General features: G+C 42.5%; 1 protein-coding gene and 1 long non-coding RNA gene across 3 annotated transcripts in view; one reads left to right on the top strand and one right to left on the bottom strand.

The window, feature by feature from the left end:
- Positions 1-24,574, top strand: part of gbe1b (glucan (1,4-alpha-), branching enzyme 1b) — an 89,751-nt gene that overhangs the window by 60,848 nt on the left and 4,329 nt on the right. The window contains exons 14-16 of one of the 2 annotated variants that reach the window (XR_004615850.1): positions 772-902; positions 9,476-9,593; positions 18,839-19,324. Coding sequence is in view for 1 of the 2 variants with exons in the window: in XM_034604440.1 (XP_034460331.1) it covers positions 772-902; positions 9,476-9,593; positions 18,839-18,901 (312 nt within the window). In the remaining variant the exon portion in view is untranslated. Of the gene's footprint in view, positions 1-771; positions 903-9,475; positions 9,594-18,838; positions 19,847-24,574 lie in introns of those variants that run through there. The other variant, XM_034604440.1, reaches the window with a different exon arrangement.
- On the bottom strand, positions 10,745-18,003 carry LOC117772886. The gene is made up of 3 exons (XR_004615852.1): positions 17,987-18,003; positions 15,110-15,111; positions 10,745-12,974 (listed from the first exon to the last, which is right to left on the bottom strand). It is a non-coding gene; the product is annotated as an uncharacterized LOC117772886 (long non-coding RNA).

Here is a 24,574-nt window from a genome sequence, read left to right as displayed (position 1 = left end):
ATATAATATTTCCCCTCAAATGCATTAAAACAAAAGTAACAGGCCTTTTTTAAACATATAAGGAGTAGAAAGTGTAGAAAACTAAGTACAGATACCTGAAAAATCTACTTAAGAACAGTACCAAAGTATTTGTACTTCTTCACCGCCCACATCTGCACTTACTGTACATGCTTGTTAGGATCAAACGTAATGAATGCTTGGTTATTTTAGTTTTTCCGTTTGCTTAAACATTCGCTGTCAGCCAGAGGAGCTTTGGCATCGCTACAAATCTAAAGACTTCTTCTGTAGAAAACAAACTCCAGACTGTCATCCCGTTCTTCCTTAACCTCCGTCCTCCCTGACGGACGGGTTGCAGGGGCGCTTATCTCCTCGCTCAGCCGTGAATACGCTGCCCAGAAATTGGCTCGGGGAACAAGGGCGCTAAAAATAGGGGGTTGGCTGACATTGATAATCTCTGCTAATGACACGTTAACAGTAGCTGGCTCCGCGGGAGAGTGGCGACTTTATCACGTGCCGCCTGACTCGAGCTGACAGCGCGCGCCTCGCAATACCCCGGGCCGCTGTTCTCTGCTGATGAGTGCCACCTGAAAATTGATGTGGGAATGTTACTCCGGTCTATTTGGAAATGTGTCGGCCACTGATATAATGTGCCCCATTATAACTCTCTTAATCCAAGATGAGAAAGGTAATGACTATTCATGAAGAAGTCATTTATTAGCTCCTCTCTTCTTCTCCCCCTCTTCTCTCTCCCCCCCCCCCCCCCCCTTCCAGGCCTTCGTGAGCGCCCAGCATGACGGGGACAAGGTCATAGTGTTTGACAGGGCAAACCTGCTCTTTATCTTCAACTTCCACCCCAGTGTGAGCTTCCAGGGATACAGGGTGGCTGTGGACGTTCCAGGGAAGTATCCTTTTTAGCCTTCATCTGTCATGTCGGGGCGCTTGTTTCTTTTTAAAAATCTTTCCTCTGTCACGCCAGGCTGCACACTCGCTCTGCCTCTCAGAGTAATGATGCCTTTGTTAGTTACTTCTTTGATACAATAACGTGATTAATCTCTTTTGGAGCTTGACTGAATCACTAACTGAGGATTGTGCTGTTTTTTGCCCGAGACGTCTCGTAAAAAGGGACAGAGAGGAGATAGAAATCCAAACATGGGTTTTCTTTTTTGATCTCATTTATTTGGGAAGACATCTACAATCAGGCCCTCTTGTATCTTTGTGCCTCACTGATTTATTTAGTACCAACTAAAACAATCATATTAACTTTTTGTCTAGCACCACCAACATGTCTAAATTTCCGTACAGGGCCTACATCGTTGTGAGCATTCATAGTTGTGCGCAGGTATGTGTGTGTGTGCCGCCAAAACGCTAGTGAGCGTGGAGTCAAAACGCTAGTGGGCGTAGACCTTATATGCTACTGTGTTGAGTGTCTTCCGGTGTCTGTTCTGCTTACTTGAAAATGATCTGGTGTCTCTGTTTACTTCAGAACAATGGCGAGTGTTATCAAATGCGATGCTGCCGAGCGGACCAGCTCTTGCAGTCCGTGTCTCCTCGATGCGTAGTGACATTTTTGGGGAGGTGCACGTCAGGGTACGACGTAGGGTTCTGCGTGGGGGTACACGTCTACATGTAGGCTACGCTGGAGCTGATGGTGCTCTATGTCAGGATTTGAGTTTATGTCTATTTAAATGGGACAGTGCACATTTAATTAACATGCATACTTGAGTCTAACAGTCCCTGGCAGGTTAGACACTGCTACTTGGCAGTAGTTTAAATATATTGTTTGGTTTTTGATTTTCCATTGGATTCATTGACAACAAATAAAATGTGGAATATTATCAGACTTTTCTGTTGGAGCAACACACACCAGCTGGTTCTGGGTGTGTCGCCGTTGTCTTTTCCCGCATTGATGTGTGTTATATGACCCCTGTGTGTGTTGATTGCACTTTATACCTGTTTTAGTGTCAGAGTATTATCATCACCTTCACCAGGGATGTTTTCATCAGCGTTTTCTTTGTCTTGCTGTCAGCAGCATTACAAGAAAACTACTAGACGCATTTCCACAAAACCTGGTGGAAGGATGTGGTGTTTTTGGTGTGGATCCAGGATGTTTTTCACTTTCTTTACCATGGCGACTCACGGCGTTCTTTGACATTTCCACTGATTTCCCAGAGAATAATTCATGGACCAAGATTCAGGCACGTTTAGGGGACTGATATCTGTGAGTGTGTGAAATTTGATTCAGCTTGATTGAATTTAGGTGGACTGTTGGGCCATGGCGGATGTGTGCGCTCCACCGAGTGCTATTGGAATTCATGAAGTTTTTCTTATAGAACAAAAACATCCGACAGGTCTTACTCACGTTCCATCAAAGTGAGCGAGTAGCTGATCTCCAGCGTGTGACGACCAGCTACATTTTAAAACTGGCTCTGTGACTGTACTGTAGGTTTCTGTCATCAGGCAGCCCCACCTCTCCGCCCCACTACAAACTGTTGGTACGAGGCTGAAGGCTGGACGTGGTTCTAAATGAGTCTGCCGTTAAATTCGTCAGCGCATGGAAGGAAATAAATAAAAATCACCTCCTTCCCCCCGGGTTGAGAAGTGAATCTCCGTTCTAAAAACGGTGCCACACGTGTTTTGAAGTAAATGCGACGTGTAAAGACCCAAACCTTTAATGGCAACGTTCTGTCCGAGGCTAATACTTGTGTGATATAATCTCAGCGCTGGCTGCTGGGAGGAATATAAGTCAGTTGTTTATCGTGGTGTTGTTATGCTGGTGCAGAGAAATAATAGCAGGACGCAGTGATTCAGAAAGTGCTCTCTTTAGCTGCAGCGGCTGTCTGTCTTCCCAGCGAGCAGCGCGGAGGAATTTAATGAGTCCCACAGTTGTGATTACACCAGGCTTAATGATCAGGGATGTGAAGGGGGACAGAAATCTGACAGATTTGTATTTATTATAACGGACATCATTCTCTTTTGGGGCTCTGTGCTGCTCACGCCAACAGTTTCCCCACCGGAACAGATTCAAAGCTGTGTGGTTTCCTCGTCTGTGACTTAAATAATGCGGCGGCGAGTCGAGACGCAGAGTTTGTTCGTTTCCTCTGGATGCCGGCGGCTCAAATCACCACACATGAGCGACTCAGACTCAAATGATGGTGATTGGATTGTCTGACAATGAGGCTGTTAAACAGCAGTTGGTCCTTGATTTTCTTTGTTTCATTTAGATGGATAAGTTGATGCTTTGTTGTAATTACAATAAAATTTGAATGTGGTTCCTGTTAGGAAACTTTTAAATTCACTCGAACTGGAGTTTTATTTATAAACTAAAATCATCATGTGGCAAATGTCAGTGAATACCATGATTATCAGAAAAAGAAAAACAATACAAGAACATTTCTAATCTCTAAGTGTTTATTTACATCCACAAAACACGTTTTAAATATGAACAGTGAGACTATAATCAAGTGTATTTGAAGATTAAAAGAAAAAAACAGAATTAACCTCTAATCTTTCGGTATCATGTGTTAATTGTCAGCCTGTTTGATGTGCAATTATTGTATATTCTGCCTCGTGTTCTCCGCTCTGCCTTGATGGGGGTGAGTCTCGGGCACAGCGCTAATAGCCTCGCTGCACAGTGTCTGTAACACCATTTTTGAGGGTTTATTTTCATTTAGATGGAGCCACATCTTTTCCTCCTGGTGCTTCTTTTGATGTTTGAGAGGAGGCCTCAGACACTGGGTGGGTTGAGAGGAAATGCAAATAAATGCGAGGGCAAAGCTCTGGCTGTCATTATACAGAGAAGCAGTAAACACATAAAGGCAAATGTGCTCTGCGTGTGTGTGTGTGCGTGTGTGTGTGTGTGCGTGCGTGCGTGTGAGGAAGGTAAATGCGCCGTGTGCATGAGGAGATGCCGATCCTCCGATGGGAATGTGTGCAGAGGATCCAATTAGGGGAGAAGACAGATGAAAGTGCCACTCAGAGGCAGAGGAGGTAAACAAGACAAGCTCAATGAGTCCAAAAGTGCTTTTTCATTACGCTCAGCTGTCATATACTTAAACTTTCTTACCTGTGTGAGGGTCACGGATGTCACGGAGGTGCCCCCACACCACAGCTCCATCTGGAAATAACGGCTGAATGGAGCCGGCCATGCTGTGCATCACTGAAAATGGATCCAATATGGGTTTTATTCCCTTTGGCAACGTGACAAGTCCTGTATTTTATCAGAGGGTGTTCCTCTCTAGCAGAGAAAACCACCATTAAGTTACCTTCAGTTGCCCTGGGACGCATATTGGACGACTGCATGTTGGCCGTGATGGAGTTTTCAGGTGGTTTCTCCTCCCTGGTTATTTTATCTCTTAAGGTAGAAGCATGAGCAGAACGTTGCCCCGGTTGCAGCATTGTTTTAGAGAACCCCACTTGTTCTGCATGACTTCTCAATAGGTCGCTTAATTATACAAGAAAAACAATAAGCTGTCAATGTCATGGGGAAGAAAATCCACAGTCGACGCTGTTGAGGTGTTGTTGTGGTTTTAGCGTCTGGGGCCAAATTGTAAAGCTGAAAGTATGCTGTCGTAACTCAACAGTGATATAGACGTCATCCCGCAGTGCCAGTCCTCAGTCGGATGCTCAGTGACTGTTTGTCCTCTTCATATTTTTTTTATACAAGCTATTTCATCGCTTCTCATTGTCCTCTTTTAAATGTGCGTGTGTTTTTTATCCTCCACGAGGAAGAGGAGAGCGAGTGAAGTGAAGCACCTTCGACGAAAAACGTCGGCCATTAAAATGCAGTCAAAGTCAGCTTTCGACAGGCACTCAAACCATCACGTTTTTTTTTTTTTTTATATTATTTTCCCTCTGACTCGTGGTGGATGCGTTCTGCAGGCAGCGGGCTTTATCTGGCTGGTTAGACTATTTGAAATCCCAGTAGGATCCTGTCATGAGAGCTGTACCTGTCGGGGCAGATTGGTCTTTGATTTACACTGTGCCAATAGGCGGTTGAGATTGTGTCAGGTCATCATTCTTCTCTCTCTCTCTGTGTCTGAGCCGTTCCTCGAACGCCATTTGGAATAATTCAACCACGGGTGCTGGTGACACTAACAAGAATTCAGAGTCAAATACGCAGAGGTGACAATAATTTACTGGGATATTATCTCGAATCAGTTATCGCAGGTGAGCTGCATCAAGATGGATGACGTCAACAAAGTTGCATTACTTTTCTCTGCGTGGGATCCCATTTAGGTTTTAACTCCGGATGCTTAAACTGTGATTTTCCCGAATTTTGTCATGTTCTATTGCTGCAGACAAATTGATGAGCTGCTTCGGTTCAGGTATTAATGGGAAAATACCATTATATTATAACGTATGTGTTATTTGTGCAGCTTTGACCACAGTTTCTCTCCATCATGATGACGTTCATAACAAAGTAATGCCCGAGGTTATTGGTTTCACGGGAAACACGAGCAGTCAGATGTTCAGACAGGTTGTAAACAAGTGAACAGTTTAGCCAAATCATCTGCCACTTTATTTGGAGCTTAAATTATCCTAACAGCTCTTTGACATCTGTAAGTGTGCCGCGGCAATTTTAGTCTTGTCTCTTATTTTAATAAAACTCACTACTTTACTATAAAGAGGTAAATCTGAATTATAATCACATCCAAAACTCCTGAAATCATGATTGACTTTCAGGCATAAACCAGAACCTAATTACCTGAAAAGCCCGGGAAAGACTCTAAGTTCTCTGAGAGCTCGTTACATTTATAGTCAGAGAACAAATTGTTCTGTGTTTTCATGTTGTCTGGTTTGACAACATGATTCTGGTGAGTGGTTTGGTTTGGTTAAGACCAATGACTGTAAATGAAGATGGACCACATGTCTCCACTTTATTCACATTTTTATAGCATCAAATAAGTGAGTAAAACCAAAATTATAGGAAAAGGAACATGCACTTGAAAAGGCATGAGTTTAATAAGAACTGCCCAGAATGACAGAAACCTTCTATGAGAAAAATCGATCTATCTCTGTACTTAGTTTGGTGCGCGTCCCATCCAGTAACAAAGGTTTATGAACTATACTGCAGTCAGCCACCAGGGGGCGATTGAGACGATTGGCTTCACTTTAGGGCAGCTGTCATGTCGTCCATCTTTATATTCAGGCGATGGTTGAGACAATAAGACTCACAAGAAAAAGCATGAACATTTACCAAGTCTGTCCAAGAACTCGTCAGTTTACAACCATTTCATTTTTTATTTAATAGGTAATGACAATTTCAAAATCAAAGTATGTCGGAAAAAAATCCTGTCTGGACGTGTCACAATAAAACAAATGTATGCTGAAGGCTGTTTAGTACAATAGCTTTCATACTCTTTTTTTAAAAAACACTTTCAGGGTCACAAATTAATCCAGTGTCTGTGTTTCAGCTGCTGCCTCCTCTCCTTAGAAACAGTTTCTCGCCCGGGCTGAGCAGAGAGCGGCTCTGAAAAGGCACGACATGGTGTTTAGAATGCTTACAAGGCCGTGCCTCATTCTTCAGATGTACACACACACGCACACACACACACAGGCGACTTCACTCATACCAGAGTGCTATTGCTTTCATAAAGCCAGCGAAGAAGAAAAATGACAAGCTGGTGGAGAAACTGGAGAAAGCGGTGGTTTGTTCTGCAATCATGGTCACGGCACAGATTGTTTTCAGGTCATCAGTGGCTCTAATCACCGAGCGTCGGACTGCCCTCTGCACACTGGACAAAATTGATTGTGTTTTTTTTAAGGCCCCCCCCCCTTTATTCACAAAGGCTGTATTGATAACACTACTGCAAGCTATTGGTGCAGCTCGTCTGCGGCCACTTACAAAGATGTAATCACTCTAAGCTTCCAACTACCACTTTGTGCTGGTTCTGGGTTTCTGCAGGGAAACTTGACATTTCTGTGCATTCAGTGCCATAGATACACACAAATACCTTATGCATGCAACATTTCCATATTCCATACACTATGATCGTTACTGTAAAGGTTTTTTTTTTTTTTATTAACCCTCCTGAAATCGCATATATCCTCTGTTTTCAGCAGTATAGCCCTGGAGCTCAGCTCTATTTGCATATCTTTCTGATGGTTCCTGTAAAACCTCCGTATAGATAAGTTTGAGTTTGTTCTGTTAATAACCCTCCATAGCGGTGAGAGGAGGTGCAAGGGGGGGGGATCTCTCTCCTCGGCAGAAACAATGCACAGAGCAGCGCTTCTTTTTAATCATCACTATCAAAGCAGACAAGCAGCTGGCAAAAAGCGGAATTTTCCCGGCTCTGGGGCAGAGCGAGGCGGTGTTTGAGGATCACACTCGCTCTCCAGAACGCCGCCCATGGGGAGATAAAGGTGATTATTCAGCCAGCCAATTAGGGCGCTGTTTGCATGTGTGCTCCTCTCTCTCGGCGTTGGCCACAGTGCCACTCCTCGCAGCTCGCCGTCCCTGCAGAGACGGGAGTTAATAAGATGTTTAAGGGTATTTACATTAAACACGGACATCAGAGTGCAAGTTTAAGTGTTTCTGATTGGCGTGAGCAAGGCTAAACTTTGCCTGGAGATGAGTTTTCAGATGAAAATATTCGTACTTCTCCAAGTGGATTTTCCCCTCATTTTAAATCTGGCTTTTTAAATATTTCCTTTGACATAAAAAAACTGCCTAGTAACTGATTCTGACATCCATCCTTTTTGGGGGGGTTTTTTGTAAAGCAAAAAGATTCAATTTCTTCAGTCAGCAACAATTTAGATATCACATGTGACAGCATTCTCCATTTCCTCCTGCTGAAGGGCCACTTCATCATGTAATCAATTCCATCTCGCACTTTTGCAAGAAAAAAAAAAGAAAGGTGAATATATGCTGAAGCCCCCACTGGAGCATATGGTGCGATTTACATATTATTTCTAATGCAATGGCTTCTCTCGTTGGTTCCGCTTCAGTAACGCACATATTTCATGAAACTGTGGTAACCTTATTATGGAAGCTGCCAACAGTCAGCTCTTCAGTGCCTGAGCATCCTTGTTCAGAGGCACAGTGGAGACATTGTGCAAAAAGAATGAAGAAAAAGTGATGGCAAGGGGCCTCCCCTTACTGCTCACACACACACACACACACACACACACACACACACACACACACACACACACACACACACACACACACACACACACACACACACACACACACACACACAGTACGTGCATCTTTGCTGTGCATGATCAAAGAGAGTTGCATTTTTGTTTCTTAACCGTCTCAGTGCAGCAGAGAGCATCCCACAGACCTCTCTGACATGATGCACTGCTTTACAACTTTCAATCACTGTGGATTAATCAATAGTTTTTGGCAACGATCATCATCTGAGAAAATACTTACAAATATATCAAATGCACTAGCAATGCAAAGTGTATTCCATATGCAGCACAAAACAGCATTTGCATAGGAAAGCAATACAGATTTCAGTATCCAGATGTGCAAAGTTGATGTAGTACTCGATAAGTCAGTGTTAGACATATATGCATAGATGTACTAATACTAATTTAAGAGGAATGAATATCATGAAGGTGATTTATTACATCTGCCAAGGAGGTTATGATTTCATTGCATAAAGTACAGAACAGATTTTATTGGAACTTGGTGGAAGGATGAGGCAAAGACGAGTGAGAAAGAATCAATCGCAGGATTGTTTTTATCTCCTTTTTTAAACATTACGAACTTTAACCAGTTCCCGGTTCAAATCCCAGTTTCGTCGGAGGTGCTTCTGTGCGGAGTTTGCATGTTCTTCTTTTTCTCCTCGTACCTCCGTCCTCGTCCTACAGTCCCATGACGTTCAGGTTAGGTTGATCATAGACTGGTGACTTGTCCCGGTTTTTACGCCGCCTCTCTCCCAACGTCAGCCAGGATCGACTCCAGCCCCTCGTCTCTCACCCTCAAAGGATGAGCGGGATGGATGGAAGCACTTAATTATATGATTTGCACATTAATGAATCTTTTCTCTTGATCTGTGACAAAAAGAAGCTTGATTAATCCGCTGTGGCTCCAAGTTGTAAAACAATATAAATGCGTCCCGGAGGAGGAGGAGTGGATACTCTCTTTGTGTCTGTATATCTGTTGTCACTCACTTGGATCACTTTTTTTTGATCAAATTCATAATGTATGCAGTGAATTAGATAAATTAGACAGGCAGGCAGGATGGTTGAGCCATTACTGAATCGCTTTTGTGTTTATGTTAATTTCCGGCATGCGTTCCCATTGTCTGTTGGAGCTCTGAACTGTTGCCGAGGAGGAGACGAATGCTGATGGATGTGAGGATTTCAATGAGTATAAACCAGCGGAGCACTGCTAAACCCAGACTGTACAACCAAAAGCACCTGTGATAAAAAACCCTCTCTGCTGCTTCTTATGTCTTAGATCCCATAAGCGAGTTTCCCACTGCTTTTTTTTGCACCTTAACCCCAATGTCTTCGTCAGATACAAAATCAAGCTGGATACGGATGAGGAGCTGTATGGAGGTCACGGACGTGTCGACCACAACGCGGATTTCTTCACTGAGAAGCAGCCCTTCAACGGTCGCCCCAACTCCATGCGGGTAACTATTTCCATCATCACACTTTTTTGACTCATCGGAGGTCACCTTTTTTGTTGGCTCCTAAATATGGAGGATGCTCCAATTAGAAGTGCGGGGCTGTTGTAGCCGAGTCCGGACTCTAGACCACTCTTCTAATAACCTAGCGTTGTATCAACCATCCCACTCTGCATACTAATTCCAACGAGGTCTGGAGCACGTCGCACATTCCCACTGAAAAAGTGACAAAATTAAGTGTACTCATGAATGTCAGCGTGCATACTAGATGAATGTTGAGAGGGCTGTTGATGGGCACTATTGTCCCACAATGCAGTGCACACATGTGATGGGGGGTGTCGCTCACAGCTGAAAAACATCAGAAGGAGGAGTGGGCGCTGATGAGACGGCTCCAGAAATATCTCAGGAAGTTAAAAATGTAGGATACAAATTTGGGATTATTTCCTGTTATTATAAAAAGTCACTGAACACTGGAAAACCAATAAGGTATAAACTTGAGTCATATGAGCTTTAGCTTTGGTCTCATATATGTTTTTCACTTCACTTTTCAGATATTTTGACTTGACAAACACACATGAAAATCTTTTCATACTATGCTTTTTTCAGTTTTTCTTTCTTTAAGTCTGTTATATAGGTTTTTTTGTGAAAGTAAAAGTTCTGCAAATTGTCATGTGACATCCCTATGTCCCACATTTGCATAATACACTGTCTGGCATGCCCCCCAACAATGATAAGAGAAGATAATCCTTTATTCGTCCCACAACAGGTAATGCAAGGTAAACCTAGAGTGAAGGCCGACATTTCCTATACGTGCTAGAATCAGTTGACCAATCACAACGAAATGGGCCAGCCAGCCAATTAGAGCAGACTGGGCTTAATCAGGAGGAGGGGCCTTAAAGAGACAGGAGCTGAAAGTGAAAGTGTTTCAGACAGAGGCTGAAATGAGGAGCTGCAGCATTAGAGCACGTAAACCTTTTCAAGTGACAACCCAACTTAAAATTATGAACCTGAATATGAGCAGAATCCAGAGAATTGGGTCCGGACTTTCTCCGCAGTTTGTCTTTTACACAATGCACAGCACAGCGGGAGATTCTTCACCACAGCAACAGATCCTGTGGAGGATCCAGGTGAGGGGTGGTGTAGCGGGCGGAGGCAGGACGTAACGTAGATCATGTGTTTTTGTTTACAACACATTGACACCGACGTTGACTCTTATCACCACAAAACTCTCCTGACACCTTTGTCGATGTCACACATCACTCACATGCTGCCGGTACGGCCGTCAAGGGCAATTTGGGGATCAGTATCTTTTCCCCAAGATAAATAATAAACATACTGAACCCCAATAATTCATAGGAACATATAAACTATTTAAATTTTCTTTGCAGCCCAGCCAGCAGTTAATAAAATGTAATGAAACCAGCTGGATGTTTTTTATAGGTAACGCTGTTCTCTATGCAGGAACAGAGGTGTAACACACAAGCAGCTCACAATTACCAAATGTCAGCTGTCAGCGTGGAAATGTTTTGTCCTTTTTATGTTTGATTTCATGAATCGGTTTAATTAGCTTGAAATGGAGTTTGCAGCGGGAGGATCTCTGCGAGTCGTTCTAATGAGGCGGCATTGGGTTGCCATGAAAGAGCTCTGCCTGTTCAGAAAGACACCGTCTCCCTGGTCTGAGCCTCTCCGCCTAAACGCTGCTCTATAATTTAACACCGTCTTCATTAACATGATTATCCTTTAATGCCGAATCCAGACATGTATCAAATAGGGCTGCGTTTAAAAAAAAAAAAAAGGTTAGATGCCTGTCAGCGCTTGGTTTCTCCACAAACATTTTTTGTGAATATCGAATTTGTGCGTTTTGCTCGGCAGTTATCCTGGAGTCACTGAGCGCTAAGTGGGAATGTGGTTTCAGATTCTCCACCAAACAATGTGCATTATTGATGGTGCTAGAATTTACCTTTTCATGTGCTCGGCTCTTAAGATCACGCAGAAAAATATCTGGCAGGACGAACCACCGGGCTTCCATCGAGGAGACTGCTTAGGGCTTAATAGCACGAAATAGGTCGGTCCTTGAAAAAGAGAAAGAAACACTGACGTGCATTTTAAGCAGGCGGCTCGAGGAGCGCGCACGTTTGCCTCCTGATGTAATTGTTTTCCTGATTAAAGTCGCTGAAAGGCAACAAGATGTTTATGAATAAGGTCGGGGGGATGAATTAGCGAGGCACAGATTCGCAAACACTCCAACTGTAACTCTGCTGATTGCTCGGCTTGGATCTAATGTTAATGAATCCAATTAATGTGTGAGGACAGTGAAGTGTGTGAAGTGGTCATCACATCATCATTCTGTGTTTAGTGAAAAAAACGAAACATCGAGAGTCAGTGCTCTTACGCCGGTTTAGTTTTTATTCGAGTGACCATATCAACTGGTGAAATTTTGTTTATCTGATGTTTGTCTGACCTTCCTCCCGTCAAGAAAACCTCCTCAGATTAATCCAGGACGTGTTGCCGTCAATGCATACAGGATATTTCTCCATATTAAGCGACGGACGAGCACTTTAATGCATCGCAAATGTGTTTGGCAAAACTGATGCTGCTTTTAAGAGCATCAATTCAGCATTATTTAAGACTCTGTCCACCCGTCCTCTTTCATGCCGGCTGTGATCCTCCGTCGTATTAGCTTAGGTTTCATCAGGTGAGGACTCCCAATTCCACATTCTCTTAAATCTTCTCTAACTCGTATTAATTCACACACATCGCCGCCCTCGCCCGCGTCCCTCTCGGCCATGAATGTGAAGTTTAGTTAACAAGTCAGCCGCTAATGTTGGCACCACCGCTGATTAATGGGGAATGAAAGGAAGTGGGTGAAATGGAGCTGACAGAAATGGTGGGGACCCCTATGCACACACTATTTCCTGTAGACACTCGTATAGAGATTGCATGTTCAGACTGTAGTCTTGCATAAAGATGCTCTTTCTCCTCCTCCTCCTCCTCCTCCTCCTCCTCCTCCTCCTACCTGGATGTGATGAGAATAATCAGGTCGGAGGACCTAGGGGGGCTGCAAAAGGTGCCCACACCAACCGTGATTAATTTAACAACTGTTGCTTTCTACATCTGCACAAACGGGTCTTTTTAAAAGTTCTCCAGCGTCCTCATTACGGAGCGATAATAAACTCTCATATCCTCCGCGAAGGCATCACTCCTCAGACTGAGGATGCACATAATTGGATGAAACCAGCGGAGTCGAGAGCACTGAGGGGGCTTGGTCGACCGTGGTGAACCCTGCGTACCTGTAACGCCCCGTGTTTACTAATCTGAAGCCGGACTGTTGTCTTTTGACATCTCTATAGTTCTTTCAGTCTTTTTCTATTTGACTTTTTCTTAAACCTCAACAAAATAAACCAAAATAAGAAGAAGACAGAAACTGTGCAGATGCTAAACAGGCTTTGAAAATAGTGGAATAGATGAAGTAGTTGATTTCATGCTGGGTTTCAGTTTCAAAAAATAATATTTCACTCAGAAAAAAAATGTGGTTCGTAAGATTAAACTAATACGTTAGAGTTTTCCACTCAGCTACTCCTGCACAGCATCATAGACCATTGATGTGCTGCATTTATCGTTATTCCAACTATTGCTTTCCTTCATATTATATTTAGTTTTAATGTAATGTTTTCCCCTGTGGTACATTGTTCTGTCGCAGTTTAGAATCAAGTGTTGATTGATGTGTGTTTAAACACTGCCCCCCCCCCCAGAGAGTCTTGCAAAACAAAACAACGGACGCTCATTGGAGTAAAGTTACAGTTCGAGTCTTTGATAACAGAGACGACAGCTCGTCGTACATAAGGTCTTGAATTTATCACAACACAAAACAGCAACTGCCATGCTGACATCCAAAAGATCTCATATTAATTAATAAGAACAAATCATTTATTAACAAATAAATAAAGCCATTAACTGTAAACCCTTAAGAAAATGTGCCTTATTAGATATATCTCTACATGTGTTTTTTGGCCTGGTGAATTTAGATTTTCATGGTTGTTGTAAATATAAGTTGAAAACTAATCTACATATATTCTTTCTAATAATAACACCAATGACAGTGACTAGCTCTAAATAAAATTCTAATATTAATATTTGTAGCCATTAAATACAGACAGTACTAATGTGTATTAAGTGGCTCCTCATTATTCTTAAAGTGTATTTGATGTAACAGGTTTTTATTGTTTTCCCTTTCTTAAGTGTTTTTTTTAGGAATCGGCTCTTTCCCGGCTCATTTCGTTTCACCCATGGTAATATGAGGAGAACAATGTTTTGATGATGTGTTGAAAGAAGTTGCCGTGATGATGAATTAAAAACTCTTCTCTTTATGCAAATAAAAACCTTGCTGCCGCTCAGCCTTTGTCTGAGAGATTTGACAGTTCGACGCTCCGGAGAATCTCTCTCATCAATAACTACTCATATTGAACGTTCAAATTTCATCAATCAAAGCCCAAACTTGAGTTGGGGACTAAAAATTCCCAAAGTGAGGAAATGTATTTGTCAAATTTACAGTTTTGTTTGAGCGTTATAGTGTCAGACGTAACACTAAGAAACACTGATGAGTAATTAGCCGCTCGGAAACCTTTTGATAAACTTTGCACGCTTCAAAGCGGTTGTCTCCTTTGACAGATTCACGGAAAAAAGAAAATGAAGCTGAAGTGAGGAAGGAAAAAAGAAAGTGAGGAAAAAGTGTGGCGGGCTTGTTGCAAATGATCAAAAGACGCACATTTCCATCAGGGAGATCTGAGGCCCGTGTGTGTGTGAAGTAACCGAGTCAAAGTGTGACAAGACGCAGACGACCTGCTCCACACTTTACTTATATATATGCAGCACTGTGAAGTCCTTACACGTGCATATGGAACATATACTGAACTGAGCCTGCATTCATATGCACAGGGTAGGGTGGGGTGGGGGTGGGGGGGTGTGTGTGTGTGTGTGTGTGTGTGTGTGTGTGTGTGTGATGCAGATCAGATCAGATCATTTAAACTTCTCTTTTTAAGTTTGTCGTGTAAATCTTCCTGTGAGCTGAAGACTGAAATACTGTCGCCTCAGAAAAGTTACGACGTGGTAAAGTTTTTCCACTTTACTGAAGCTTCATTTAGTTGTTTTTTTACCTCCACCAAGGAGGTTACGTTTTCCTCAGACTGTAAATAAAGATCCACTTACGCTCACTTTCAAGAAGTGAAGCCGAAATAATCCGGGATACGAACGCTGCCATCTTGACGTTTCACCAGTTTTTTTAATTGCGTCAAATAACTAATTAAAACCAAACTTTCAGTGTAATAAGAACTACATCAAATTATCTTAAAAAATATATATATTTGATGTTTATTTAGACTTTTTATTTTAGCCCATGTCCCATCTGCAAACATGGAGGAGGCAGGGTTTATGACCTGTACTACACACATCCACTAGGTGGCAAACGAGACACTTTTGGGGGACCGTCATGTCGTCCATCCAAGTTACGCAAATTATGCAAAAACTACTGAACAGATTTTCCAGAGACTTGGTGGAAGGAGATAGGCCTGGAAAGAAATCCATTAAATCTTAAAGCAAATCTTGAAATAATGACGGATCTATTTTTAGAATTATGGCCTTTTGTGGCATTTTCACCAATTTCCCAGGGAATAAATAAATGTATCTTGATGGTGTAGAGTAAAATGCATATTTAACCAGGAGGGATGTTGTTCAATAGATATTATCCTTGCATCGAGCACTGGCTCAGTTTACCATCTAAGTCAGGTTTGTGTTGTTACCCACTCAGATCCTTGGTCTTTGCCTAAAGTACCACCTACGTGTACAGAGGTGCTTAGTGGGAGCTGATCCTCGTTTAATGAAGAGAAGCCGAGACATGTCTGGCGAGTTAAAGTGCAGAGATATTCAGGCGGACGTCTCACCGGCAGCTGGGGTCAGGAGACGGACACCTGGAGGATGAAATATTCCTGTGAAAGCACCTCATGAATCCTTTATCGGTGTGTTTGAACATTGATCAGATCGAGTATTTGCCTGAAGGCTGGACTCTGCTCTTGAAGGAAGAAGAATATCTGAATCCTCACGTGTGAACTTAATACGAGGGCGAGAGCGTCCACGAAAACACAAGAAGTCAAAAAAAGGACAAACTGCCCCGGCTAACTTTCTCCCAACACTCATGCACCTCGTCTCATTTTGATTTGCCGCTCCGATATCAGCAACTGGGACCAATCATCAGATTTTCAAAGCTTTCGTTGTCTCAGTGAACTCTGTTGGATTTGACTGCTGTTGTTGCTTAGATATTGAAACGTGGCTTGTGAGTGTTTGTCGATGAAGAGATATACACCTACTCCAAGTGACTCATCAGAAAGCAGCAGAGAGCTTCATGCACGTATTCACACGAGTCAAGTCCGATATGCAGGAGGTCCAGGTTTGATTTCTGCAAACTTTGTGCTACACTGATGAGAACTGTGTCTGACATGGCGTCTGAGAAAAGGATATTAATCCTGGGTGATTGGATGAGTGATTGAATCAGATCTTATCAGTGGTTAACCAGTAATGGGAAGTAATTAGCACTGGGAGATCAGCACGGTGACTATGAGGCTGCTGCAAACTGCTGCTCACTGACACTGGAGCAGCCGTTAACCCAGGCTCAACCTCTGTGTTTACGTCTGTCCATTAGGTCCCTATGACCTGAGTCGTACACACTGGACCTTTAAGACGGATGAAATGACTCTTCTGTTAACCGATAAAATGTTTTTTATTCAGGTGACAGTTAAAGTACGAATCTAATTTGCACCTTTTCTGTTGTGAGGAGTAATACGTCAATGAGAACGTCTTCCACAGAATTGCTGTGCCAACACTCAGGACAATCGTCTGCTCCCTGCTCTCGGGTTGACTCAGGATTTGGTCTGTGTTTCTGTCTGTTTGGTGGAAATGAAAGCTGTTGACACATTCAAGGTTAGGCGCGGCGGTTGCTTTCGTCTAAACAGGTGCAATGATTCACGGCGCCGTCTCTCTCCCTCTCTTTCTCTCTCCGTCTCTCTCTCTCTCCCTCTCTCTCCCTCTCCGCAGTGCTCCTGCGTGGAGACTCTCCCACTGTGACTGTTTAATTAGTCACCAATGTCTGTGTCAGTGCTTTCAGCACCGGGCTGCTCGACTCCCTCTGTGACAAACTGTTGCCAAAGAAACACATCCACAGCGAGCTCAGATCTACTGATGCCGAGGGGCGGCTCCAAGAGTTCGGGGGGGTGATTGAATTGTTTACAGCTCTGCTCTCTTTTTCACTTTTTTTTCGTGGGGAAATGCGGGATCGTTTATGTCTGCTCGGCTGTTCCTTTGGCATTAATCTGGAATGACAAATGGTACACAATGGCGTCTCGCCTCCAAATGACACTGTGAATATCAAAAGGATTGATCAAACTCTTTATTAGCTGCACCGCTCCAAACCAACACCCCCACTGCACACTTGCACTGTGTATATACGAGGTGTCTGACATTTCCACACTCGGTTCCTTCTCTGTTTTTTTTCTGCTGTGCTTATTTTTTTGCTGACATATTTTTTCTTTTTCTTCAGTCCACTAGAACTCAGGAGATTCTTTTAGCCAAGCTTATGCCCGCTGGCAGCCTGTATCTTCACAGAATCCCAAATTTACAGTTGATGCACAGCCAATATTTAGAGATGATGAAACGCACAGTTATTGCATTGATCAGAGCGTTCAGAATTGAAAATTAGGATTTTTTTTTTCTTTTTTGCTTCCTCACTCCGGGCTGGGTTGCTCATTTGGAGATGGTTCACCCGAGTGCACAAGCTCGTAATGCAACGTAATGCTAATGTAATGAATCTGAGACTGTTTAATCGATGATTAAGGAACGCATATTCTCCATAGATCAAGGTTTAAACTGAAATGCTGCAGCATCAGTTCAGTGGCAGAGGCGAAAGCGGTGGTGACTCTTCTCCTCACTGCAGATCAGCAACCCGCTCGTCTTCATGCAGCAGTTTCTGCTACGTCATCTGGAAATGGTTTCCCAGGGAGGGTTCCTAACTTAGAGTGGAAGTGACTGTTGAACATGTCTCAGTTCAGATGTTCCGGTGTCTGATAATATTAGAAAGAACAACTTTATTAGGAATTCATTAGATACAAAGCGACGATCCTGTAATAGTCCAACTACAAGGAAATTTGCAGTGTAACAGACACAAAGGGGATAGTGAAAATATAAACATCAGTAAAATAGAATGAGAATAGGATCGAGCACAATCCCCCAAAATCCAGCCAAGCTGAACCAAATTTCACACACTCATTGATATATTTTTCCCCTTTTGTGTGACTTTCTATTCATCAAGATCCATTAATTATTCCCTGGGAATTCAGAGAACATGCAAACTCCACATGAAAAGAGAAAGGCCAAGCTGGGATTCTAATCAGGAACCACTTAAAGTTAGCTTTGTTAAAGAAGGTAGAAATAAAACCCTCGATCCACCCCGTTGTCCGGATTTGCACCAACGCCTAGTGGATTCTTAATTTCTGTTCTGTGGTTTTTTGCGCAATCCTGCCAACAAACAAATCAACCAACAAATAAATCAACTGGACAAAACAGAATTTCTTCGTCTGACCTAAAAAGTAACAAATAAGTAAACACATATGAACACATGGTATAAGTACAAGTTTATACACACTATAAAACGTGAGAAATACTGTCTTCAATGCAAACAGAATCTGTCCAGTGTGAACAGGGTGGAAATTTCAGTTATAGACAGTTATAGAACTTGCAATTCAGCTGTATCATAGTGTATTTATGATCACACAGAGCAGGGTAGAGACAGATAAAGGTTTGAAACCGGCTGACACCAGGCAGAATGCAAATGAAACATCATGAATATGCTAATTAGCGTATCGTGTCATCAACTGACTTTTTTTCCACTCTTTACCTTCCATTGCAGCTGTTTACAGCGGTTTTCAACTAGGTCCTCATTTCCACACACATGGTCGTATTTTGTTTTTTTCTCTTTCTCTTTCTCCTCGTCTTCGTTTACCCGTCTCGCTGACCTTGATTGTGAGAAGCAATCAGGCCTGATCATCAAGGCACCACCAACTTTCTCACTCCTAAAAAAAAAAGGGTAAACCGGAGGAGTCAGTAATCTCCAAAAATCGGTGATCACGTTAACGTCATTAATCTCCAATTGTCATCTCACTTTTCTCCCTGCTCTCTTCCCTCCCTCTGTCTCCCCCTCCCTCTCTCAGGTCTACATCCCCTGCAGAACAGCTATTGTCCTGGCCAACGAGGAGATAGATTACTGTTATTAGAGGATGATTGTCTCCACAGAGACGAGGATCGAGAATGGATTCCAACCCCAACTGAGTGTTAACAATCACCTTCATCTCAAAGTGTCAACCTTGCGCGCCACCCAAACCCACTTTTTGAGTTTGAGTCTTTTTGCTAAATGGGGAGAAAATTGTGAGCTTGTGTGCTTTCAGACACCATCTGCAACATTAGATGCTGTGTAACCCCATTTGCTGCAGATTGGTCCATTTGGGCAGCGTCCAACATTACCAGCAGCTAGATGCTAAAACCCACAACCCTGCCGAGCCCATCCACCATGAGCCAGCAGCCATTTATAGGCTCTGCTGACTTTGGTGTGTCGTCTGAAACCCACGACTGACAACTGTGGCCAAGCAGAGGAAAAGCAGCATCTTTACACACACACTCAGAGAAATGAGAATATTTTAGTTGGTTTGATTATTTTGTATTTAAATGCAAATAGTATTATAGTGTCAAAGACACGGAGCAATTTTTAGTTTCACCAGCACTTACGTCCACGTATTTAATCACTGAATTGGTTGTTAATTTGCCTTGTGGGACGTATAAAAAATGTTGTAATTTGCACAAAATAATAAGATGCTTTGAATTATTACACTTTTAATGGGTGTCTGTAACAGTTGTGTTGTAATGTTTGAATTTATTCAGCTACCAGGAGCATTTATGTGGTTATTTATGGCCCAGTTATTAAGTCAGTAATTTGCAGTTGAAGCAAAGTGATAAAATCCCCTAATTTGGATTGTTCATAGCGTGTAGTATATAATACACTAGTAACTGAACCAACACAGAGTTTCCACTTTTCATAAAGTCATGCACAGTTTCTCTCCTGCAGTAGATCACATCAAGTCATGTGTGTCGTGAAGTTCAGCAAACTTTTCAAACTGCTCATTCAAATAAATTGATTCTGATCCTGATCATTTTGTGTGGCAGAAGACTCTGGTTCATTTTTCACTGTGTTCATGAGAAACTTCAGCATATATTCCACTGGGATTATTACAGAAAAACATAGAAAAAGTACAAATCCTGTGTTCCTATTAATGTGAGAAGAGCATTTATTAACAAATACATTTATTTGTAAAGCACATTTGGAAACAATAGTTTTGTGCGGCACAGTCAAAGCAGCCAATAGCATAAAGCAACAAAATAAAAACGAAAAAACCCATTTAATAGACAATAAGGTAGTAAAAGCAATAAGACCATAACAATAAAAAAAAACTGTCGTGCTGAGCAAAAAGCCAGGGGGGAATAAAAATGTGTTTTAAGACGTAGGGGTCAGCCGGATGATACCATGTCCCCTGTGCTGCGACATTGATCTTGGGACAAACCAATAAGTCTTAACTGGTCAGCGGACCCTGAGTGACCTGGATGGGGGGGGGGGGGGGGTTGTCAAAGGTCAGGGAGATGGTTTGAAGCTGTAGTATATTGATTGGTAGGTGAACATTAAAATCTTAAATCAATCCTGCAACATGAAGGGAGGCCGGTGGAAGACAGAAGATGAGCTGCAGCGTTCTGCACCAACTGTTGGAGAAGGGGCCTGGAAACACCAAAATAATGGACATGAGAGTCGTATGAACTCATAAAGGATAAATATGTATGAACGTTTTAAAATAAGGTAAAGGAGTCAGATAATACAAATAAAATAGATGGATTTAATAATAATAGATTAAATCATAACCTCCCTGTTGGAGTTAAAAAGCAAGATTTGATGTCAGAATCGGTCTAAATTAAAGTAATTTTTTTACAGTGGGTTTTACATATAATGGAGAACACAGGTTATTATCCCAGACACCACTGGTCAGTCTCACTCTCATTAAAGTAAAAACCTTTGAGGCCCGTCCGAGCTGTGACGTCGGTGACACAGTCCATCAACGGTGCATCTTTGTGTTTCAAAGACAAGTAGGACCTGACCTGACCTGACCTCCAGCTGAAATATGTACGAGCTGAGGAACAGAGGTGACTGTTTTGTCACAGCTGAACTCGCTCACTCAGGCACAGTGTCGTTTAGATGCTCTTTAATACGACAGGTTCCCTCTTCTCAGGTTGTGTTTCGCAGACGACTGTGATAACTGATCTTTTTTCTCTCTTGATTTTCCACCCGTCTTCTAAAACTCCCCCTTTTTTCCATACGAATGAATTTCCTTTGGACAATTTTTCAATCCACGTTTTATAACAGTTATTCTGTTACGACTAAAACAGGAGCTGATTGTGGGCAGCCCAGATAAAAGCGAATGCTTTGATTCACTGCGATCCACACCTACTGCATCAGTGCAGACTCTCAGTCATTTAAGCCGTGTATTGTAGCATATGGCAGGTTTTGATCTTCCTCCCCTGCAGCTGAAGAAAGGAAACAACACATTTAAATTCAGGACCATCCCCCTGTGTTTAGCCAAAAGTATCATGAGCATGTCATTTCTTTTTGTGTGTCAGCAAAGCATTTTTTTAAAAAGCCTTTTCTCCTCCTCTGAGAGGATCACTCTGCGTGAACCTCAAGCAACGAGGTTGGTAGAAAGAACTTGAATCATCCCTCATCGGATTGTGTCATCGTCAGTTTACCTCTGCCGAAATTAATTGTCTGCATTTGTTCTCAAAAGTACATCTGATGTCTGGTTCACAGCAACTATTGCAGCACATTTCTTTCACTATTATTATTAATGACAATGAATCGGTGTCAAGCCACAAGAAGCTCGGTAGAGCTCGTCTCTCCAGCGAGGCCCATCAGTCCGCTGAGTCTAATCCTGCTGCACCTTCACTCACCTTCATATCAGTCTTGTTTTCATCTAGATCCAAGAGCTGTTCCCTGGTTAACTGTGAAAATGTCAACAACAACAAAAAAACGCCCTATTTCTCAATGTTAAAGAATGTAAAGTTTTGTGTTAATCCGTCCAGAGGTGTTTGCAAACTAACAGACAAACAAGAAGATGGACAACGCATCTCCACTTCCTCCTGAATCCTGTCATCTTGCTTATCGGGGGAGGGAGCTCGACCAATCGCAAGGCAGCCTCAGCTGTCAATCATGACAACTCAAATAACTAATTAAAACCAAACTTATCAGAAAAATTCCCACTTGAACATAAATCAGTGTGATAAGAACTATACCTACAAAGAAAGAAACCGTTTTTGAGGAAAATTTATTTAACATGTTTTTTTTGGTTCACGTCCCATCCACTAACCCGGAGGAGGTGGGGTTTATGATACTACAGCCCGCCACTAGGGGGCGATCAAGACACGCATGTCATTTCATTTCGTCCATCTTTAAATACAGTCTATGAATTAAATCAACACAATAACTGAATGCTAGTTGCATACTAACATGCTTTCAGATGCATACATGGTTATTTCATCTCCATCCCCTGCAGACACGACTGCCATGAAATATGCAGGACACACACATACACACACTGAGCAGTAAAACCAGTAACCTGTTTTTGTGTGTGTGTGTGTAGTGTTGCACATGAGAAGATTTCCTAACCCTGAAAGCAGAAGAATGTATTCTGTGTTGTAGCAGTTTGTCTGTTTTTGTGTATTTCTCGTGAGCAGACGAGGATAGAAGTGCCTGGAGGGAAGATCCAGGGGAATCCAATATTGTCGTAGTCAGAAGTGAAGCGATGACATGCACAAAGAGGATGTTTTCAGAGGCTGACCCGTGAGACTGAACAAGTCAGGCAGTGGTTTCACCGCGCACGCCGCTGCAGCTCGAATGTAAACACGCCTGTGACGATGCATTCGATTCTGCGACTGGAGGTTTCATGATAAATGCTCGTTAATGCAGAGACAAGAGAAATTACAAATGCAAAGTTAATTAGGTTAATTTGTGAAATGTTGGTTAGGTCACGTGATGTTTTATCTTATCATTTTGGGGACAAACGCTGGCGGCTATTTGGTGTTAGTGCTCAAATTCAGATTTAAAGCAACAAGATCCGTCATGAAATAAATACTAAAAACCTTCTTAGGGAAAAACAGAAAAACCTGCTGAAATAGCATACAGAGAATTTCTTTAAGGTAATTGTGTCCAACAGCTTTACCCATTGTGCTGCACTTTCACGGACACAATAATAGACCATTAATGTCACAATCTAAGAGATGTTTTTTCAGGCTTGTGATTATTCTATACATTTCTCCCATTCTGTTATACAAAGAACAAAGTTCACCTTCCTTCTCGAGACCACTTGTTCTTTTCACCGCTGAGTATGTGGAGCCGGAGAAGCACATGTACTTTTCATCATTGTTTTTCTAAGAAGAGGTTGCCTGTGGTTCTCAGGAACAATCAGCTCCTGCCGATTTGAGCACCTGGGGCTCGCAGTGTGGAACCTGATCCTTTTAAGACCAACTGGCTGCATTTTTCTCCAGGATTGAGACATTGTCCTCCAGAACGTTTTCAGTCTCTCACACGGTCAAAGGGGTCGCATTTCTGGGTTGGTTTGGAGGAAGGTTTTTTGAATTTTAGTGTATAACAGGTAAGAGTGAATTAACAGGGCTTCAACACCAGCAGACAGTGGATACAAAATGGAAAAAGGTTTGATTTGGAGTAGCCCCATGTACATTTTTAAGGTTATTTTTACATTTTGCTGCTGTTTATATTCATTTTCATTCGAAAAGGTCGTCGGTGAATTAAACATGTGAGCATCACTCATTGAAAGCATGAAGGTGTCGTTGATATAAATATTTTTAGTAAACCAGCAAATTTCTCCCAAAATGTCTTAATATTCCTTCTGTGTCATTATGAGGATCTTGAGAGGGGTGGGGGGGGGGGGGGGGGGGGGGGTCCTTTGTGTCCTGGATCAAACTGACTGGACTGGTTTTAGTTTCAATGTGGTTGAGATGGTTGTAAAAGGCTCTTATAGACAGTATTACAGGGGGCTGATATTCTTTTTTGTCATTATTAACATTCAGTTGTTCATGTTATGCAAAACACTGGCAGTGACTGGTTCCAATGCAGATCTTCAGTACCCACAGTGCCACTTGTTTTCTATTGTACAAGGTAATTAACCGCATCCTCCTGGTATCTCATGTCTATTCTGTCCTCATTAAAACGGCTTGAATGAAAACCACCAGCGCTGGAGCTCCTGAGCAGCAGAACAGGGAAATAATGTACATGGCCTTTCGTAAGAATTGCATTGAAACAGAATACACTGGCTGTCATTTATGAAAGTGGGTAAGATGCAGTGGAGGTTGCAGATTATCCACCAGAAGTGGTACTGTGTTTAAAAGAAGCAAAAATGCTGCAATATCTGGAGAGGGGGGGGGGGCATGCAAGTATTTCTTATGAAGTACTTCCTCCTCCGAGGTCCCACAGGAACTGCATTACTTCAAAATCACCTTAGAGCTCTGACTCCCATTTATCAAGGCGATCCGCAATTGGCCCACAGGGTGAGCGGCAGTCAACCGTAAATCCAGAAATGTCAGATAAGGCAGCATATACAGCACTTCTCTTACCAATTATGTCTTGGCGAGCTTTGATACATGTAGTAGTTATAGTCAAAGCAAAGAAGGGAATCATGAAGCAGCCGATCCCCAGCTGATCGCAACAACCTCTGCAGTTAGTCCCTGCGAGGCCTGAGAAGTTACTGATCTATAGCTGGAGGGAATCTCTCCATCCCAGGCTGCATGGGGCCCAAGCTTCTGCTGACTGCCGGATCCCCTTATATCGATAATCCCAAATC

The sequence above is a fragment of the Hippoglossus hippoglossus genome, chromosome 13, assembly GCF_009819705.1.
Source record: "Hippoglossus hippoglossus isolate fHipHip1 chromosome 13, fHipHip1.pri, whole genome shotgun sequence".
Lineage (NCBI taxonomy): Eukaryota > Metazoa > Chordata > Actinopteri > Pleuronectiformes > Pleuronectidae > Hippoglossus > Hippoglossus hippoglossus.
The sequence above is the reverse complement of the archived record's forward strand: the minus strand, read 5'-3'. Positions and strand labels throughout refer to the sequence as shown.